At 55.6% G+C, this 17,056-nt stretch overlaps 10 protein-coding genes across 10 annotated transcripts; 4 read left to right on the forward strand and 6 right to left on the reverse strand.

Annotated features, from left to right (window-relative positions):
• Window positions 1–356: 356 nt before the first annotated feature.
• PHYSODRAFT_314837 (hypothetical protein) lies at window positions 357–1,259 on the reverse strand (the record flags this gene model as incomplete). Its single annotated transcript, XM_009528271.1, has 1 exon — window positions 357–1,259. One exon carries the CDS (start codon window positions 1,257–1,259, stop codon window positions 357–359), a length of 903 nt encoding a protein of 300 aa, XP_009526566.1.
• A 592-nt stretch (window positions 1,260–1,851) lies between these two features.
• Window positions 1,852–3,825, reverse strand: PHYSODRAFT_351210 (hypothetical protein; the record flags this gene model as incomplete). Its single annotated transcript, XM_009528272.1, has 1 exon — window positions 1,852–3,825. Exon 1 carries the CDS (start codon window positions 3,739–3,741, stop codon window positions 1,852–1,854), a length of 1,890 nt encoding a protein of 629 aa, XP_009526567.1. The 5' UTR covers window positions 3,742–3,825.
• PHYSODRAFT_560133 (hypothetical protein) lies at window positions 3,825–5,991 on the reverse strand (the record flags this gene model as incomplete). Its single annotated transcript, XM_009528273.1, has 7 exons — window positions 5,790–5,991; window positions 5,643–5,710; window positions 5,447–5,550; window positions 5,313–5,346; window positions 4,555–5,242; window positions 4,410–4,486; window positions 3,825–4,326 (listed from the first exon to the last, which is right to left on the reverse strand). Exons 1-7 carry the CDS (start codon window positions 5,964–5,966, stop codon window positions 3,825–3,827), a joined length of 1,650 nt encoding a protein of 549 aa, XP_009526568.1. The 5' UTR covers window positions 5,967–5,991.
• Window positions 5,992–6,150: 159 nt separating this feature from the next.
• On the forward strand, window positions 6,151–7,227 carry PHYSODRAFT_346188 (hypothetical protein; the record flags this gene model as incomplete). The annotated part of the gene is made up of 5 exons (XM_009528274.1): window positions 6,151–6,245; window positions 6,348–6,408; window positions 6,491–6,606; window positions 6,686–6,842; window positions 6,915–7,227. Exons 1-5 carry the CDS (start codon window positions 6,173–6,175, stop codon window positions 7,225–7,227), a joined length of 720 nt encoding a protein of 239 aa, XP_009526569.1. The 5' UTR covers window positions 6,151–6,172.
• A 108-nt stretch (window positions 7,228–7,335) lies between these two features.
• Window positions 7,336–7,734, reverse strand: PHYSODRAFT_499688 (hypothetical protein; the record flags this gene model as incomplete). The annotated part of the gene is made up of 1 exon (XM_009528275.1): window positions 7,336–7,734. One exon carries the CDS (start codon window positions 7,732–7,734, stop codon window positions 7,336–7,338), a length of 399 nt encoding a protein of 132 aa, XP_009526570.1.
• A 535-nt stretch (window positions 7,735–8,269) lies between these two features.
• On the forward strand, window positions 8,270–9,461 carry PHYSODRAFT_560139 (hypothetical protein; the record flags this gene model as incomplete). Its single annotated transcript, XM_009528276.1, has 3 exons — window positions 8,270–8,478; window positions 8,579–8,639; window positions 8,763–9,461. The coding sequence occupies 3 exons, from the start codon at window positions 8,270–8,272 to the stop codon at window positions 9,459–9,461; spliced, it is 969 nt and encodes a 322-aa protein (XP_009526571.1).
• A 132-nt stretch (window positions 9,462–9,593) lies between these two features.
• On the forward strand, window positions 9,594–10,726 carry PHYSODRAFT_300566 (hypothetical protein; the record flags this gene model as incomplete). The annotated part of the gene is made up of 4 exons (XM_009528277.1): window positions 9,594–9,748; window positions 9,832–10,060; window positions 10,137–10,310; window positions 10,388–10,726. 4 exons carry the CDS (start codon window positions 9,594–9,596, stop codon window positions 10,724–10,726), a joined length of 897 nt encoding a protein of 298 aa, XP_009526572.1.
• A 95-nt stretch (window positions 10,727–10,821) lies between these two features.
• PHYSODRAFT_499439 (hypothetical protein) lies at window positions 10,822–14,371 on the reverse strand (the record flags this gene model as incomplete). Its single annotated transcript, XM_009528278.1, has 2 exons — window positions 10,822–11,421; window positions 11,492–14,371. 2 exons carry the CDS (start codon window positions 14,369–14,371, stop codon window positions 10,822–10,824), a joined length of 3,480 nt encoding a protein of 1,159 aa, XP_009526573.1.
• A 353-nt stretch (window positions 14,372–14,724) lies between these two features.
• On the reverse strand, window positions 14,725–15,368 carry PHYSODRAFT_500866 (hypothetical protein; the record flags this gene model as incomplete). Its single annotated transcript, XM_009528279.1, has 5 exons — window positions 14,725–14,775; window positions 14,846–14,914; window positions 14,990–15,037; window positions 15,105–15,275; window positions 15,339–15,368. The coding sequence occupies 5 exons, from the start codon at window positions 15,366–15,368 to the stop codon at window positions 14,725–14,727; spliced, it is 369 nt and encodes a 122-aa protein (XP_009526574.1).
• A 420-nt stretch (window positions 15,369–15,788) lies between these two features.
• PHYSODRAFT_500291 (hypothetical protein) lies at window positions 15,789–16,862 on the forward strand (the record flags this gene model as incomplete). The annotated part of the gene is made up of 1 exon (XM_009528280.1): window positions 15,789–16,862. The coding sequence occupies one exon, from the start codon at window positions 15,789–15,791 to the stop codon at window positions 16,860–16,862; it is 1,074 nt and encodes a 357-aa protein (XP_009526575.1).
• Between the last annotated feature and the right edge of the window lie 194 nt (window positions 16,863–17,056).

Consider the following 17,056-nt stretch of genomic DNA (forward strand, 5'->3'; position numbering starts at 1 on the left):
TTTTCTCATGGCCGTTTTGCAATTACAGAGCTCCAAGGTTGAAGTGCTGATAGCGAAAATCGCCCAAGAGACAGAATGCGAAGCGTCAAGTGTGTCACTCATGATCGACGGCGAGGAGATGGAAGGTTCGCAGTCCTTTCAGGTTCGTATGTCTGCGCTGTTGAAACCTACGTAAGAGTTTGCTCATTTGCATTGTTTACTTATCGCAGGACTACGATCTGGAAGGCGGCGAGTTGATTGAGGTCAAGATTGCATCTTGACGGACGTAGCCAGCAAAGTTTTTGAGTTGTCTCGCGCTAGCTTAACTGTAAACTATCACACGCATTCCTGTTTTGCCGAAAACGTTGTCGTCCACCCTAAGCTTCCACTGGATCCGCAAAAGTAACGGTGCGTTGCTCCTTGTGTTTAACTTTCGACAGCAACATCACCAGCATCAACGCCACAATATGAGCAGCCAGCAATCCTCCGTACCAAACCGGCGCCCAGGGCGTGTCCAGGTCCAGGAACGGGTACGGCCAGAACCCTCGCGCCACTGTGCCATGTACGATCCACGCGAACACCGCATACACCGATGGCCAGCCCATGATCAGTGGCAAGGCGTCTCTCGACACCTGGTGTCTCGTGGCAAAGAAGTCCACCTGCAGTAGCACCACATTGACTCCATGTTGACAGTAGCTCACTCCATTGAGGATCTTCTCGGGGTGGCCCGTCTTGACGGCGTACGGGTACAGCACGGCCCACACCACGGCGCAAATGAGCAGCGAGGCCGCCAGACACACGTCTAGCAGCAGCTCCAGGTCGACCCAGTGCAGGCCGCTGTCTCTAACGATCCTCCTGGGGCGAGCAAAGGCGCTGTCCGCGCCGTCGTCGTCGCCGTCCACCAGCGCCGTGTAGCTCGCCGTCCTCTCGTCCAATCGGCGCTGCAGCTGGCGCCGTGTGCGCCACGCGGCCCCGCAGAAGTACGCGCCTTGCAGGACGAAGTTCCAGGACGTGTAGAACGCCAGGCAGCGGCCCCGGGAGCGCCACACGTCGCAGATTTGGATGAGCACGAAGAAGGTCGCGGCGCCGGCTCGGAAGGCCAACAGGGCGCGCAGGGACCAGCAGCTGCGCGGCTGCAGCAGCGCCGCGGCGTCGCTGGACAGCAGGAGGCGGTCGACGCGCCCGGAGCGCCGCGTGACCAGCCAGAAGGACGTGCACAGCGTCGCCACGAGCTCCGCCGCCACGATGAGCGTCTCCCATTCCTCGCGGCCGAGCGGCATCGCTTCCTCGAGGATGAATGATGGGCTGCGCGCTGATTGGTCGAAAACTTCAACTGGCGAAAGCGCGGGCCTTCCCACGAATTCATTGCTTCCGTCCGTCCTGTTATTCTATCGATAGCATCCCGTTGATGAGGCAAGAGGGGGGGGGGGAATGCTGGCGGAATCATGTATATTGCCCTCGAGGCTGTTGCCATTTTGCAATCTCCCAGCGGCGGACGACAGTCAGCAGACTGAGCGGCGGATATGGCGGGTGTTCTGTACGTGGCGGTGGTGTCGCGAATGATCGGCATGGCGGACACAGCGCTCCACTGGCTCCCGAGTTACCTGCGCGGGTCGAGAAGACGCAGCATCTACACGCCGAAGGAAGACTCCAACGTCGGCGCGTATGCTGGGGAGTCGACCTCGCGCCATGCGACGGCCACACCGTTCGGTCGCGTGGATGCTGCCACGCCTCGAGTGAGCAAGAGAAACGCTGGGATCAAGATCGCGCTGTGAGAGTGAAGCGGGCTTGGATGTCGTGTTGGATAAACGTGAGTTCTACTCAACAAGAGAAACATTTCTGCATGACTTGATCTTCCCGCCTACGAAGTACTTAGTTGACAACTAGGAACGACGACGTCCACTTCCGCAGTACAGCTACAAGCTTGGTCGCTTCCAGCACATTCTTCGAGTTGCCGAGCAGCTTGAGCACTTCATTGCACCGATGGGCGAGAACTGCACCACTTTCACTCTCCTGTCCAGTTGCGACCTGGCGGAAGAACCCCACGCAAGCTCCACACTTGCCTTCCCAGTATTCGGGGTCTGGATCGAGTCTCTCCAGTACGTCGAAAGCTTTAGCGGCGTAAAAGTAGTGCTGAGCCTTGTAGCAGTCGTTGGCGATCTGCTTGAGTAGAGTGAACGCAGCCACGGAGTTCTCCATCTTGAGATAAACTTCCCACGCCTGCGCAGCTCGGCCACTGTGGATGTAGCAACGCGACAGCCAGCCACAAAACACCAGTTGAGAACGCAATTCAGCGCTTTGCACTCGAAGCAGCACTTCCTCAGCTTCACCATACGCGCCCGTAGCTGCCAGCGCTATACCGTAGTTCCAGTTGAACGCGTCGTCGGTACTCAGGTACGTGGAGATTGAGCTGAGGTACACGTTTGCATCACTAAACTCCTTGCGCAGCATGAAGTACGACGCCATGCACTGCCGGCCTGGAATTGTGTCGCAATCGTCGGGCGATGACCCCGCAGCATGGAAGTACTTCTCGGCGAGGAAAATGTGCTCCTTGGAGTGTGTTTGTTCACCGACAACCGCGTGCAGCACACCCTTTATCGCACGCTCCGGAGTGGTCCGTGGTTCAAGATCCTCCACCAAGGCAAACGCCTTGTGGTATTCGCGGCGCTTGAGATGAAGAAGCACCAGGTTCAATTGAGCTTCTTCGAGGTGACCCACCATAGGGCTCAGCACCCGCTCAGCCGCTGCTCCTTGCTTCTCAATCCCGTTCGCTTCACGATCAGATGCTCGGAAGATGGCAAGGTTGTGCTGCATAACGTCCGTCATGGCCGATTCGGAATGCTTTGAGCTTGTCGTCAATGAATGAGACGACTCGAGCGCTCCCTGAGTGCACGGGTGGTTGGGATATCGCCGGGCGTAGTCGTCGAGAATGGGCTTTGCCTCACGTGTGCTGTATAGCCGAAAGTTGCAGCTCGCCTTCAAGTTGGTGGCGAAGAAGCTGTCTGGGTGGCCGATCAAGTACACAGCCAGCAGCTCCGGAGCAACATCGTCGTAGCCCAGCTTGAAGTAGCACAGTGCGAGATACACATGAAGAGCCGAGCCGCCTTCTTGACTCCCCTTGCTTGACTCGGAGAGCAGTCTCTTGTAAATCTCCGCTGCCTCCTGGAAATTGAGCTGGGCAAAGCTGGTAGCCGCCAACGCCAGCTGATCCTCGACTGAGTCCCGCGAGAGTTGTTGATAGCGATCCAGTAGCGCCTGCTCGCCATGTTGCCGCTGATGCGCGAGGAGGAACAGAAGCCGATTGCACAAAGCACTCCGTGAACTGCTGAGCGCCGCGTGCTCTGCGTCCTCGTAGTTCTGTAGGTAATACAAGCAGCACGCGCGACTCAGCCGCCAACTCTTGAGGTCAGTTGCACTCGCATCGCCAGTCGAAGCAGCGTCGATTAGCTGCTCGAAGTGAGATAGCGCCTCGCCGAAGTCCCCACTGTGGAAATGGCAGTACGCGACCCACCAAGTGTTCACGCGCCACGAGCCCAGATCATTGTCGTCTGGAGCTCCCTTCTTCCTGCGGGCTCGATCTTGCTCGCTGTCCTCACGCCTCAAGACTCGCAGTAGCGTCAATGCCCCAACGAAGTCTCTCCTGTCCAGGTACGTATCCAGCTCAAAGACTTTATCGCGTGCGGGCTTCGACCTCAGCTGCACCTTGTCCTGGGACACCCTGCTGCTGGCCGCTGTCTGCTTCGGCTGCCTTGCCACAAACATGTTAATGCGCGTACTTGCGTGAAATGAGCGTGACTGCTGGAAGGTGTCAGGAGTCGCTGTATCTACATTCTAAGCTTAATTCGTTAGTTCCCTTTCGTTTCGTCACTCGCGTCGTCCTGCTCCGTCTTGCGCTCTTGGTCTCCTGAAACCGACCGGTAAAACTGCGACTGGGACAGCGTAGTTGGCCTGCTCCCGCCAGCCTGCGCGGAGCGAGCTCCGTAGTGGTTGAACAACGGCGGTAAGCCTTGCGGGGTGTCACCACTCTTGGTCTCCTCGTCCACGGTTTGCGACTGATCGCCTGGCGAGGGCTCGGACTGTTCGTTGGACGCCTGCGAGTCCCGGCGGCTGCGGATTCGTCCTGAGTCTACCGAGTCCTGAGATTGGCTTGACCCTGAGAGGTTCAACGCGTGGTCCGCGGCTGCACGAATTTGCACAGTCACTTGGCTTTCCTGCTCAGTCAGCTCGCTCACGACCTTGGAGTAATTCTGCTGCGCCTCGGCTCTCTTTCGCTGCAATGCCACCAGCTCAGCCGTCAACTGCTGCTGCCTCTCTGTCTCCACTAGGTTCTTCTTCGAGGGTGGGGTCCTGCAACAATGCAACAAGTCATACCAGTAGCGATTTTTCAGTATTGCATGCATAGCCAAAGGTGTAGCAGCTTGGAAACGTACGTCAGAGGTCGACCTTCGCGAGACCCATAAGCTAAATCGTCTTGAGTGCTCTGGAGTTTACGCTTCAGTACAGAGAGCTGAAGAAAAGAGTTTGTTAGATAATCGAGCATACCAACGTAAACAGCAATTATGCGAGTACACGCACCTTTGTCTCCAGCTCCACAACGGAGCGCACTTGGTGAGGAGCCTTCGGGTCCGCTAGTACCTGGTGAATGACTCGTTTGAGCTGGTCACGCTCCTGTCGTAATTCCGACAGCTCCTTCTTCGAGATCTCGTCCTGTTTGGCAGCTTCAGCTTTGGCCTTCTTGATCTCAGCTGCAGCTTCAGCCTTAATTTTCGCCAGCTCCTCTTCGTGCTTCTTTTTCATCGCCTCGTTCTCTTTGCGAAGAGATTCCAGTTCCTGCTCCGCCTTTTCCAGCTTTTCCGCCTTGTTCTGCAGCTCGAGCTCTTTATCCAGCATGATCGTGCCGTACTTCCTTTTGAGCTCTGCAAGCTTGCTGTCAGGCGCTGGCACATCAGGGCGACGACGTCTCTTACCAGCAGCAGAAGATGGTACTTGCGAGCCGCTGTTTGGGGCAGACTGGGTGGCGGGGGTGCTTCCTGGCTCACTCATTGGCTGGCTAGCATCGTCGTCATTCGACTGCTGGCTATTTGTCACCCGCCGGACCTTCTTCACGGGTCGAGGGCGAGGCGGTGAAAGTACCACTTTGGTAGGGCTCTGCGTACACTGCGTCTCCTCGTGAGTGCGCTTGCGCGTACGATCCGCCACGGACATCTCGTCGGCACTCATCCGCGCGTGGAGCTCTTCATTCTGCTGGGTCAACCCGCTAGGCCTGCAAGACAGCAAAAATCGTTAGTCGGCTACAACAGCAGCATAACTTCAAGCAGATGCTCCAAACGAACAGTATCTCGAGTCTGTACGCGATCTCCTTGACTTCTAGGTAATAGATAAACAAAATAGCTACGTGTCAATCCCCCCTCCCAATCCATTGGACCCCGTTAGGGCACAAGTGCTTCGCATTCGCCACCACACAAACCTTTAGCGTTGGGGGCTGTGAGGTGAATCACCCCGCCCTTCTTCAGCGTCCCCGTCCTTCTGTACCCAATCTTTACGCGGTCCACCCAAGTACCATAGCGACTACTTCGCAGCCATCCAAACGCAGATAATCCGCCGATCCCTTGCGTCAATATTTACATTCCCAGCAGTCTCCAGTCGCAAACGAATCAACCTACCTCTGGTCCTCGATCTCAACGATGGGCTCCCCACGGCTATCCTTGCCCTTCACTTTGATGATGCAGTGCTTCATACATGGAGAGGGCCAACATATAGTCAGGCACAAGTCGACTGAATGAACGCGGAGAGCGTTGAGGCCGACTTACCAGGCCGCTGATAAAGTCCTTGGGGATGTGGAGATCGCATCGGTTGGCCACGCGGCCGACGCAGTGCCTGGAGCGGGACAGGTCGAAGTGGTCCGGCAGCGACGACCTGTGGCCCCTTGAGAGCAGTACGAGCCGCCCCCACGGGAGCAGCCTCGGCGGAGAAGGTGACGACGACATGGCGAGCTTCGTGCGGTTCGCGCCGGTATTCAAAACTCAGCCTGTGGGTTGAAAGTGTGCTGTACACAAACCCACTTGGAGAACGTTCTACATTTAGTCGATGCGGATTGGTTGATAATGTCTAGTTTCAGATTGGTCACTTGCATCCGGTATTTTGCCCAATCGCTGCAATCTCGGTAACTCGGCTAGAGCACCTGTAGCTGGCCATGACGACCGCGCACCGCCCGACCTGGCACGCCGCCGTGGGGCAGTCGAACGAAGGAGGATGGCACGCAGGAGGTGCGCACGAGCTCTCCGCACATGCAGTACCAATTTTTATCGCTTTATGCCGCTGTTTGACGTCTAACACGCCCGTTAAATGTTGACTGTGTGATGCTGCAGGCAAACTGAGCGAACAGACCTCGGCGCGTGACCTGCCGGCCCACAAGCGCCTTAAAATGCGGTACGGCTGGTCGGCATTGATGGGTGGTGATGTACATCAATAGAAGTGCTTAGTTCAACGTGGTTTCCTTTCTGAATTTCAGCCAGGTTGGCCAGGGCACTGCCAATGAGGTGGAGCTGCTGGATCTGCGCGAGGAACTCGAGCGCAAGGAGGAGAAGCACGAGCAGGAGAAAGGGCGCAAGAAGGACACTGCTCAAGGTGTGGTTTTGCGGTGTGTAGCGTTGAGGCCAGGAACCTTGGACTGAAGCAGCTTTTGTTGAATTGTTTGGTGGAACAGACAAGCTGCGGCGACTGGAGGAGAACAAGAAAATTCTGCTGCTCGGCGACGCAGAAGCTGACGAGCGCGAGTCGCAGCTGAAGAAGGTCGCGAGCAAATATGACGATGCAGACGACGGAGCTGACTCCGAGGATTCAAGCGATTCCGATAGTGATAGGTGCGTCTTGTAGACTGTCTCGCTGTTGCTCGTGCTTTATTCATGCTTTATTTTGTGATGGCTTCTTACAAGTGACGACGAGGATGAAGAGGCTGAGTTGATGCGGGAGCTGGAGAAAATCAAGCAAGAACGTGAAGAGGAACGGCTACGCAAGGAGGAAGAGGAGCGGAAGGCTGCAGAGCAGCAGTCACGTGAGGAGATCCTCCAAGGCAATCCGCTGACGCAGCAGCAAGCGGCAGGTAGCGCCAAGATGAAGCGCCGGTGGAATGACGACGTGGTCTTCAAGAACCAGTCCCGGAACGAGCCGGAGGTCAAGAAGCGCTTCATCAACGACACGATCCGCAACGACTTCCACCGCCGCTTCCTGAACAAGTACATCCAGTAGTCTCCTGGGTTTTCAGGAGCAATGAAGGAGCGTTGTAAGGAATCATATACTTTTCATGGATTATCCCCGAGACCGACTCGCCGAGTCTTCGATGGCGTGACGCATACGCTAACGTACTTTGACGATCATGCCGCCCACGAACTTGTGGACAGTCACGTCCTCGCCAGCATCATTCGTTGTCTGGGCCTTGACGTACTCGCCATCCTGCTGGAGGCCGCTCGGGAACTTGAGCATGCAGTTCCCAATGGGGTTCCCGTTCTCGAACCTGCCGACGTAGGAGCCGCCATCCTTGAACACCCACTTCCCGTTCGTGATGGTGTTGTCTGCCCATTCACCCACGAACAGGCTCTTGTCCACAGCGAACTCGTACGTGCCCTTGCCCGAGCGGATGCCGCTTTCGAACCTCCCGCTGAAGATGTCTCCGTTCGCGTACATGTACGAGCCTTCGCCCGTCATCTTGTCAGCTTTCCACTCGCCATGGTACGCGTCTCCATTGGCGAACGTCATCTTCCCGAGCCCGTTCTTGCCGCCGTTCACGTACGTCCCCTCGAACGTGGCGAGCACCGACACTAGCAAAACACAAAGCGTTAGTCAACATACAACACCACACAGACGACAGCTTCGGGCGCCTTACATTCTCCCTCTGCGTTGCGCTGGTTCCACGTGTATTTCCCCTCTCCGTGTTTCAGCCGGTCCGGGCCGATGGTGCCTTCGAACGTGTCCCCATTGGCGTAGGTGATTTTCACTTCGCCCTCGCGACGCAGGTACTTGGCCTCTTCCGGACGGTCGTCCACATAGCTCACCGAGTATTCCTGCGCCATCATTATCAGTAAGCAACCATACCATTTGCCTGAACCCATTTGCATGTATCATATCATACCGCGTCCTCGCTCATTGCCTGCCTGGTCGATGGAAGTCCTCAACTCAAAGTGCACTTCTAGCAATGCGTCGTTTCGTGTCCCGACGGATTCGCGCAACGTGATTGGACGATCGAGCAGCTTGATGAACGGCGCGGTGAAAGTCTCACATCGAGTTGACCATCATGTTGCTGCGCGTGTGTCGCCGTCCGCTGCGCGCCCCGCTACTCCAGCGCGGGAATCTGCTGGCGAGCGGCCTCTCGACTTCGAGCGCAGGTGACAGTGACGAGGACAGTGAGAAGGCTGCAGCGCCGGCGTCTCCGCACAAGTACGACAACGTGCGCAAGCTCATCGTGGGGCTGGGCAACCCGGGCGACAAGTTCACCAACACCAGGTGCGACCGGCGTGACTTTACTGCTGCTGCAGTTGAGGAGCAGTGTATTTATTGAGGAGAATGTTGCCGTGTGCTGCTTGTTGGATTGTGTGTGGGGTAGGCACAACATTGGTTTCGTGGCGGTGAAGCACTTCATGGACACCTACGCTTCTCAAGTCACGGTGCGTGCAGCTTTGCTCTGTCCGAAGTCGGGCTACTATCCGCTGTTTGCATTGATAAAAGCAGTTGCGTTGACTTGGGGTACAGTAGCGTGTATTGACTGTTCTGTGGTCTGCCTTGTGCAGGGAAAGCAGCTCAAGCTGGAACATGAAGCGGGCAACCACGGTGATGTGGCGCGGTTCCGTGTGGCGTTCCAGCAGAATGTGGCAGATAAGGGCTACGTCTACCCAGTGGACGACCTGGTGAACCGCTCATCGAAGCGAGCCAAGGAGAGAACTCTGAAGGAGGGCGTCCCGCACGACGAGGTGAACGTCGCACTGCTGCTGCCCACGACGTACATGAACTGCTCTGGCACCGCCGTGAGAGCCTTCATGCAGTCGCACCGTTGGCGCCTGAAGAAGAACCCGCTGGCGCTGAACCGACAAGACGAGCTGCTCGTGGTCACGGACGACGTGGCGCTGCCGTTCGGCGAGTGCCGCTTCAAGGCGAAGGGCGGTCCCGGCGGCCAGAACGGCGTGCGCGACATCATCAAGTGCGTGGGCACCGAGCGCTTCGCTCGACTCCGCATTGGCGTTGGCGCGCCTCACTGGTTCGTCGGAGGCAACAGCGGCGCGCCGTCGGGCACCGCGATGGACAAGTTCGTGCTCGGGCGGTTCAACGGCGACGAGCAGGAGGCCATGCCGGACTTGCTGCGCTACACGAACGAGCTGCTGCGGCTGTATCTGCACCGAGGCGTGGCCCAGGCCACCACGTACGCCAACAGCATGGACTTGCCGCGATACTTGAAGCAGTACGGCGCGTCACAGCGGGCGCGTCGACAGTAGATCTGCCGTTAAATAGACTTGGGATTTGTATGCCCACTAGCCCTAGTCGCCGAAGTAAATTGGCGTCAACTGCGAGACGATCGCCATTTTGTCATTTGAGCCCTCCGCTTCGTGTATCATCGGTCTGGCATCATGGCGACGCCCCCTGTACCCGTGCAGGTCTCCCAGAAGGACCTCCCTCGCGTGCTCGCCGTGCTGGTGCTCGGCTACGCAGCCGTCTCGTGGCTGGTGCTTCGTATGGACGACTACTTCGCCGCGGACGAGCAGGGCGAGAGCTTCAGCTTCCCGTGCGTGCTCTCGTGATGAATTGGTATCGGCAATGGGAGGAGAGGCAGACGCACTGATATGTTGTGGTTATTGCTGGATACAGGAAGGTAGGGGCTTTCGTCGCCATCTACACGACGCTGATGGCGATCTCCCGCTTCTACGAGCACGGTACGGTGGACTGGGGCGAGAATGGGAGGAATGGCTGCGTACTCATGGAGTTATTCTTCACAGGAACCTACGTCCTCTATGAGATGCTGTGGGCGTGCAATGTGTCACTGGTGCTCGTGGTCATGGCGCTGTACTTCTCCAAGCCGTTCCTAGTCGGCGTGGCGGTGAGTACCTGTTGACTTGCTCATTTCGAATGAAGGGAGATTGCTAATTAGAATTGGTGTTGTGTGTTGGCTTTAGATGGTGACGGTGTCGGGCGATCAGCTGCTGTGGTACATCGACACTCTGTCGTTCATTCTCAACGGCAAGTTTATCACGGGCGCCATGAAGTACCTCACGTACCCTGAAAACCGCTCGTTCTCCAAGACATTCTTCGCGACCCATCACCTCTGGTTCCTGCCTGTGTGCCTTTACGTACGTGCAATCATTGCAGAAGCAATCCATTCTCCATCTTACCACGCTGAATGCCCTTCTATCGTGTCTGCAAACAGATCACTACTGGCCACGGCGGCATGCACGGTTCGAGCTTCGTGGGCTCGATCATTTTGACCACGTTCTTGGCTGCGTACTGCCGTGCTTTCACGCCCTTCGAAGTGCGTGTGCCCGGCAGCGACCACGTCATTTACCTTAACGTGAACGGCGGCTACGAGTTCTGGAAGGACATCAAGATCCCGCTGCTCCACCTACTCGACCACCAACACCCAGCGCTGTACCTACCGTACCTGGCAATCGTCGGAAACCTCGTCGCCAATGGGTTCCCTCACATGCTGGTGCTAGGTGTTGCTCTCGGACTTCAGTTTAATCCCTTGCTTGAGGGGATCACGCACTGATGAAATACAGAGTAACATGTCCAGTGCTCTCACGAATCGTCCTGTCTGTATTACTTCACAACTCAAAGGGCTGATGAGTGTCTTCCTACAGCTCTTTAGGCATCGGACACTGGAACGGGAGGCGAAGGGAGGGGTGGTGTGCTTGTACTGGCTGCAGGGAGGTCGATCAGGAAGAGAACCCCGGCAAGCTGTCCCCCGAAGGTAAAGTCTCCAGTCGTGGTTTTGAGGAAATTGCAGTCAAGTTGGTTGAAGGACGTGCGGCCGCCGCTGCGTGTGGATGGAGCAAACAGTGTCGGGTGGTGCATTGGGGAGAGCGGCGACCGAGGGGATCCAGGTGGGGAGAAGGTGCCCGATCCGGAGAACGAAGCAAATCGCCCGCTTGAGGACCGCGACATGGCGGGCTGCGGTGACGGCGCATCGACGTTGGTGCGACGCAACGTGCCGGCGAAGTTGAGATTGTACTGCTTGCGGTAGTCTTGGAACTCGAGGTCGGTCTTCCCAATCAGTAGCTCGACGTACTCGATCGGCTCGAGCTGGAAGAGCTTCTTCATGACGAAGATCAACAGTGCTGACTCTTCCCCGACGTCGTCCTCAGGTGCGGGGCCACTCGTTGGCACGTCCGGAAGCATTTTTCTAGAAAGCAATGCAAATCGTGGCCACTGTTGGGCGTATCGTTTCGCTGTCTTGTCGACAATCTGAAGTGAAGACACAAGTGAACACACAAGTTAGCTCACGAATGATAGCGTGAACTGTTGCAAGACTCACATTGCGCTTTTCCAGTGAAAGCGTTTGAAGATGCAGCTGTAACATCGCTTGAGTCACGCTGCGGATCTGATCAATGTGCTCGTCGTCGTGAATAGTTTTTAAGATCGCCAAGCCTGGCTTGTAGTAATCGACCGCTCGGTAAATCTCCCCGAGATCTCGCGACAAGCTCGCCAGTTGCAGGTACGACTTCATCATGTCCTCGTGATCGGCTGGAAGGACTTCCTTACGCAAACCCAGACCTATGAGGGCGATCCCATACGCAGCTTCTGCTGCTTGAACCCCGCTCACTTGTTTGCGTAGATTAGCTAGCATGTAGCAGCACTCTGCTGCAAAGTCCTTGTACAGCGGGACGTCGTCCACAGGATCCTGGAAGTGCTTTTCGTAGACAGAGAAGGCGTCTTCCAGTACCCCCATGATGGCTTCACCGTCCGTTGGGTTGGCTGTGCACATCAGCATCCCTTGTTGGCGTCGAATATCTGCATACAGCAGACTGGTCTTACCAAAGCAATCTCGAACCAGTGCTACACAACTCTGCAGGATCTCCACAGCTTGTTCTGGTTCTCCCAGATCACCAAGGATCTCTGTCATGGTCATGTACGTATCACAAAGCAGAGGGTGGGAAGGACCGAGATGCCGCTGAATAGGCTCCAAAGCCCTGGCAAAGTATTCCTGGGCTCCTGCTAAGTCTCCAGCGGCATGCTTCAACTTCATCAAAACCGTGTATGCTCGAGTCAGCTCGGCATGATTACTTGGTGAGTCTTCAATCGCCAGTGTTGCTAGCTGCTTAGCTTGGTCACGCAGATTCATCGCTAGTGAAATGTTGGCAGCGCACGTAAGCAAGTGACAAAGCGACAGGTTGCGTTCGTCGCTTGGTGACGTTTCCAGAATGGAGATGTGAAACAGGATACTTGATAAGGCACTACTGAACTCTCTGGCAGCGACATAAACATCAGAGCTCTCCAGAACTCGTTCGCAGTCAGTCGTAGTCCGAGCCAACAGCACCGTAGTTGGGCTTATGCACTGCATATACTCTAGTGCAAGTGGCTCCGCTCCTTTGAAGTTGTAGTTCATGTGGTCGCTGAAGTAAACCCCCGTCTGGAATTGAAGCGCATGGAATAACTGCGGCAAGTGAAATAAATCCTCACTAATGATAGTATCCAGGTTCAACGCATCACGTGAAAGTCCGAACTTGGCTTGCACTTGTGGCAGAATCCGCTCCTCCCAAAATGTTTTCGAGTCAGGAGACGAGATGCCGAGCACAAGGTTGAAGAACTCAACTGTTACTTGGGAAGCCTCCTCTTGAAGAGCCAACTTCGCCAGAGCTCGAGCTGTGGCAGGGTCAATGTTGCGGTGAATGTCGTCATCTGACGACTTTGCCTGCCTCAAGATTGCTGCAGTTGCGTCAGGGAGAATCGCTCGCAGTGACGCTCTGAGTTCAATTTTGCAGGCTCTAGCCACCATCTCCACAAGCAAAACTCGACGAACGTGCTTCAGGGACGCGAGCTCGTAGCAAGAAGCAAGGTACCGCACGTTGATGCCTTCTCCATGTAATGCTCGAGTTAGTGAGCGGCTGTCAAATACCTGAACCGCTGCGTTCTCCAAGTCAGCTACAAATTCCGGGATGACGATCGTGTGCAAACACTCACGAGCGCTTATAGCAGATTGCTGGAGCAGTTGGGCCTCTAGCTTGGACTTGTCTGACGCATTTTTATTCGCAAGAGGCTCGTGATCGACCGAAACATGAGTGTTGGAGTGCAAGGGCAGACTATTCCCGTACATCCGAACAAACTCTGGCCTCATTTTGTATAGCAAGACCTCGCGGGCAATTTCGTCGGGTTCTTCGCTTGATACGTCGGCTGGGAAGAGATCCGAAATGTTCTGCAGCTCAAATCCGGCTGCACCATTTCGAGTTTCCGTAGTAAATCCAGCGCAAATGGGGAGAAACGCAGGAGCGGGTTGGCCAGTTTGCGAATTAAGCTTCTTGTCATCGTCTCCAAAACCCTCAAGACTATCCGTCAAAAGCCCAAGGTTATCAAACACGATTTTGAGCTGGTCGCGTAGTTGGTTGAGGTGCTTCGGATTCGCTTGTCCTGCCAAATTCTGTCGCGTGCTCTTTACACTTGAGCTCGTAGATGCGATCACAAATGCCCGAAACCCGAGGTGGTCCACCGTACACTGAAGGGGCACTTGCAGCGCGATATCTCGCAAACCTGGCTGCGAGTCATCTCCGAGATCCTCCACTGCACTGTGAATTGCACGTGCAGCACGGATTTGATGACCTACCATTCTGTGAAATATCGCCATTGAAGTTGAATATTGCCTCTTTTCCTGCGATGAACCACTCGGCGGGTTACTTGAGCATAGGTAAACTAATAGCCCATCGCGTTCGTACTTGAACAGCATTTCGCACAAGGCACCGTACTGTTGAACTCCGTCAGTTGCAAAAATCTCATCATCATCGAGAGTTTGTGGTCGCAAGGTCTTCTCAGAATCCTCCAACACCATTTCAGCTACAATTTCGCTCACGAGCGCTTCAGCAGCCTGGCGAAACTCGGCGAGGAAAGCTGATACTTCCAATCCGACAGCGAGCTTATCGTCGGTCGGGTCTGTAGGCTGCAGCGCATGATACCTTTGATTCCAGTCCGCTCTCTGGTGACACAACAAGTGCTTGGACGCTGAAACACGAGTACTAGCCTTGATGGATACGCTGTCGTCTCGCTGCTCCGGCGGCCTACGATTTTCTGTAGCGATCTGGTTGTTTGAACGCTCAGCTTTCACGCGAGCCATTACTTCTTGAGCGCAATAGTAGCTCTGAAGCCACGTAAGCAGCCGCGTTCGAGTTATGACACCATGACGACCAAGATCAAGCTGTTGCTGCATCAGCGCAAGCTCGGAATCCTGCCCCTCCCATCCAATGTGAACACGGCAAAAACAAAATACGAGTGTGATGTAAGGTCTACTTCAGACACGTCATTCGCCATAATCTGGTAACGAAAAGTAGTTGTAAAAGGATATAGTTTGCAGTAGTCCGTGGAGCTTCCCCGCTTCAATTTTCCCAGAGTTTCGATGATCAATCTGAGGGGCAATCATCGTCACATTCGTTAACTGTTCTCAAAGCTTCAGAGATAGCATATTGTACCTCCTTGAAGGCTTCTGCAGCCCGGCGAATCTTTTCCGTCACGCTACAAACATGAAAATCCGAGTTAGACTTTGACCAGGATGACGCCAATTGATCACACATACACTGGAGAGACGTGCGCATCGGCAGGAAGGCACAACCTCGACTACACGAGCACAGCATCATGACTTAGTTTTCAACACGATAGCTCTCGCGCTTAGAGAATATCCCCTCACGGTAAGTGTGTATTTCCACTCGGCCAGCTCCTTCTCCGACGAGCAGGCAAACGTCACGACCTTCGACGACTACACACACGGTCAGAATGTCAAGTTACTCGCGACGAACACGGCCATTTGTACCACGAAGCATGCATCGCCAACCTTCTCGATCGATTCCAACTGGAAAGCAAACTTGCGGCTCACTTTTTTCTGCATAACCAATTGATTATTTGTGAGCATTCGAGCAGTTTGTGTGGTAGCTCACTCCAGCACACACCTCGTCTGCCAGCGCAAACTTGTACTCCAGTAGCTCGTAGCAGTTGCTCTGGCGCGAGCTGCCGAGTGAGAAAACCTGCTGCTCCACGGCCATGGGGAAGCACTTCAGCACTGTGCCGTCGAGGTGTACCCATTTCTCGGTCCATTTCGGGCCGAAGAACCCGGAGCCGAGCTGCGCACCCACAAGTTTTCAGTGCTGATCTGTGTATCGATGCATGCACCAGGGCCAGGTTACCTTGTGCAGCTTGCCGGACTTGGCCTCCATCGTCGGCATCAGGGATCTTGGACGGCAACAGAACCGTTGTGCTGCATTGCGTCCCTCTGGACTTCAACTATCATGTTTGACAGGATTTCCGAAATATTTTCACATATTCGGTGTGGTCCACCGCACGCGTACTTTTGCATCGCTAAAATGCGCTGTGGAAATCCGGCGCTGCCATAGGCTCAATTACCGTACCCTCAAAACACCTCCTGTTCAGCATATTAATCAAAAACATACTTCGCTAAAGGTCACTATATATGTTGTGAACAATTTCCGCTCTCCACGACCTACCGTACATCATAGCTTTACTTCTTCCGAACGTTGAACACTTTGTGTAGCCATCCACTCGACCACACATCAATCCGGATCATTCGGCAAATTGGCGGCTATCAAGTAGACCAGCAGCACTACACCGCAGGCAGCATGAGCGCGGAGGCTGGCGTGACGTGGAGCAAGGAGGAGGTGATCAAGGCCTTCGAGGACGCGGGCAACCTCAAGTTCCTGGAGCACATCAACCTGTCCAACACGGCCAAGTGCTCGGAGGACGCGCCCGCGTACATCTTCTACATGCGCGGCCTGCAGTGCTCGCGCGACCCGCGACTGGCCTACCACTTCTGGGCCAACTTCGCCGGCCGCCACCAGTTCCACCTGTTCACGGGCCAGCCTAAGGACGAGTGCATCAACGCCGCCATCTACCTGTACGTGCCCGACCTGGACGACATCGAGAAGAGCCTCGCGGCCGTGGCCGACGAGCTCAAGGGCACCAAGTTCGCCTTCGAGCGCATCAACCGCGGCGCCGAGACCACGCGCGAGTACCCGCAGGAGAAGTGGCACGAGATGTTCGACACGACCAAGTACGACCACCTCAAGGTGAACGACCCGTACGGCAACGAGCTGCGTCTGAACGTGACGCCGCGCAACTACGAGTCCATCAACAAGTCGCTAGGCAAGACGCTGCCCGTGACCAACGACGTGGAGGGTGTGGCTCAGGGCTTCCCCTTCCTGGTGTACCCGTGCCGTCCGGGCATCGCTCAGGGCATCTCCCGCTTCTTTGAGCACTACCTGGAGGCCAAGACCGTGGTGACGAAGAAGGAGGGCAACGAGGAGGGTCTCTACCGCACGACTGTGTTCTGCGGCCCGCTACAGGCTATTGTCTTCGACGAACAGGAGTCCCAGCGCGACAGCAAGGGCGAGTACGACGGCCACCACGTGTGCATCCACATCGACCGCTTCAAGGAGTGCTACGACAAGGCCTTCAACGACCAGATGAACTGGAACAACGTGCTGTTCTTCGACCGCTGCGACACGTGGTTCGAGGCCAACCGCGACCAGCAGTACCGCATCCTGCACCTGGTGGATCCCGTGGACAAGAAGTTCCTCATGTCGTTCGAGATGGAGATCCGCACGGCGCAGCACTTCCGCTACCTGATCCACCGCAGCGATGTGACCCCCGAGGAGGAGGAGGCCAACGAGGTCCTCCGCAAGAAGAACCTGTAGACAGATATTGCTGCAGATAGCGTAGTGCGTTCGATTGGCACGGCGCAGCACTCGACTGACATTCTGGTGTGCTCCGTCGATTCAAAGTGGTAAAAACAGAGTGGCGATGTGTCCGCGGGCAAGATTCCGTACAGTATTTTTGCGTTGCGCACATAAGCTATGTCAACCACACCACAGTCCCAACAGCGACCATC

This window comes from Phytophthora sojae (assembly GCF_000149755.1).
Source record: "Phytophthora sojae unplaced genomic scaffold PHYSOscaffold_4, whole genome shotgun sequence".
NCBI lineage: Eukaryota > Oomycota > Peronosporomycetes > Peronosporales > Peronosporaceae > Phytophthora > Phytophthora sojae.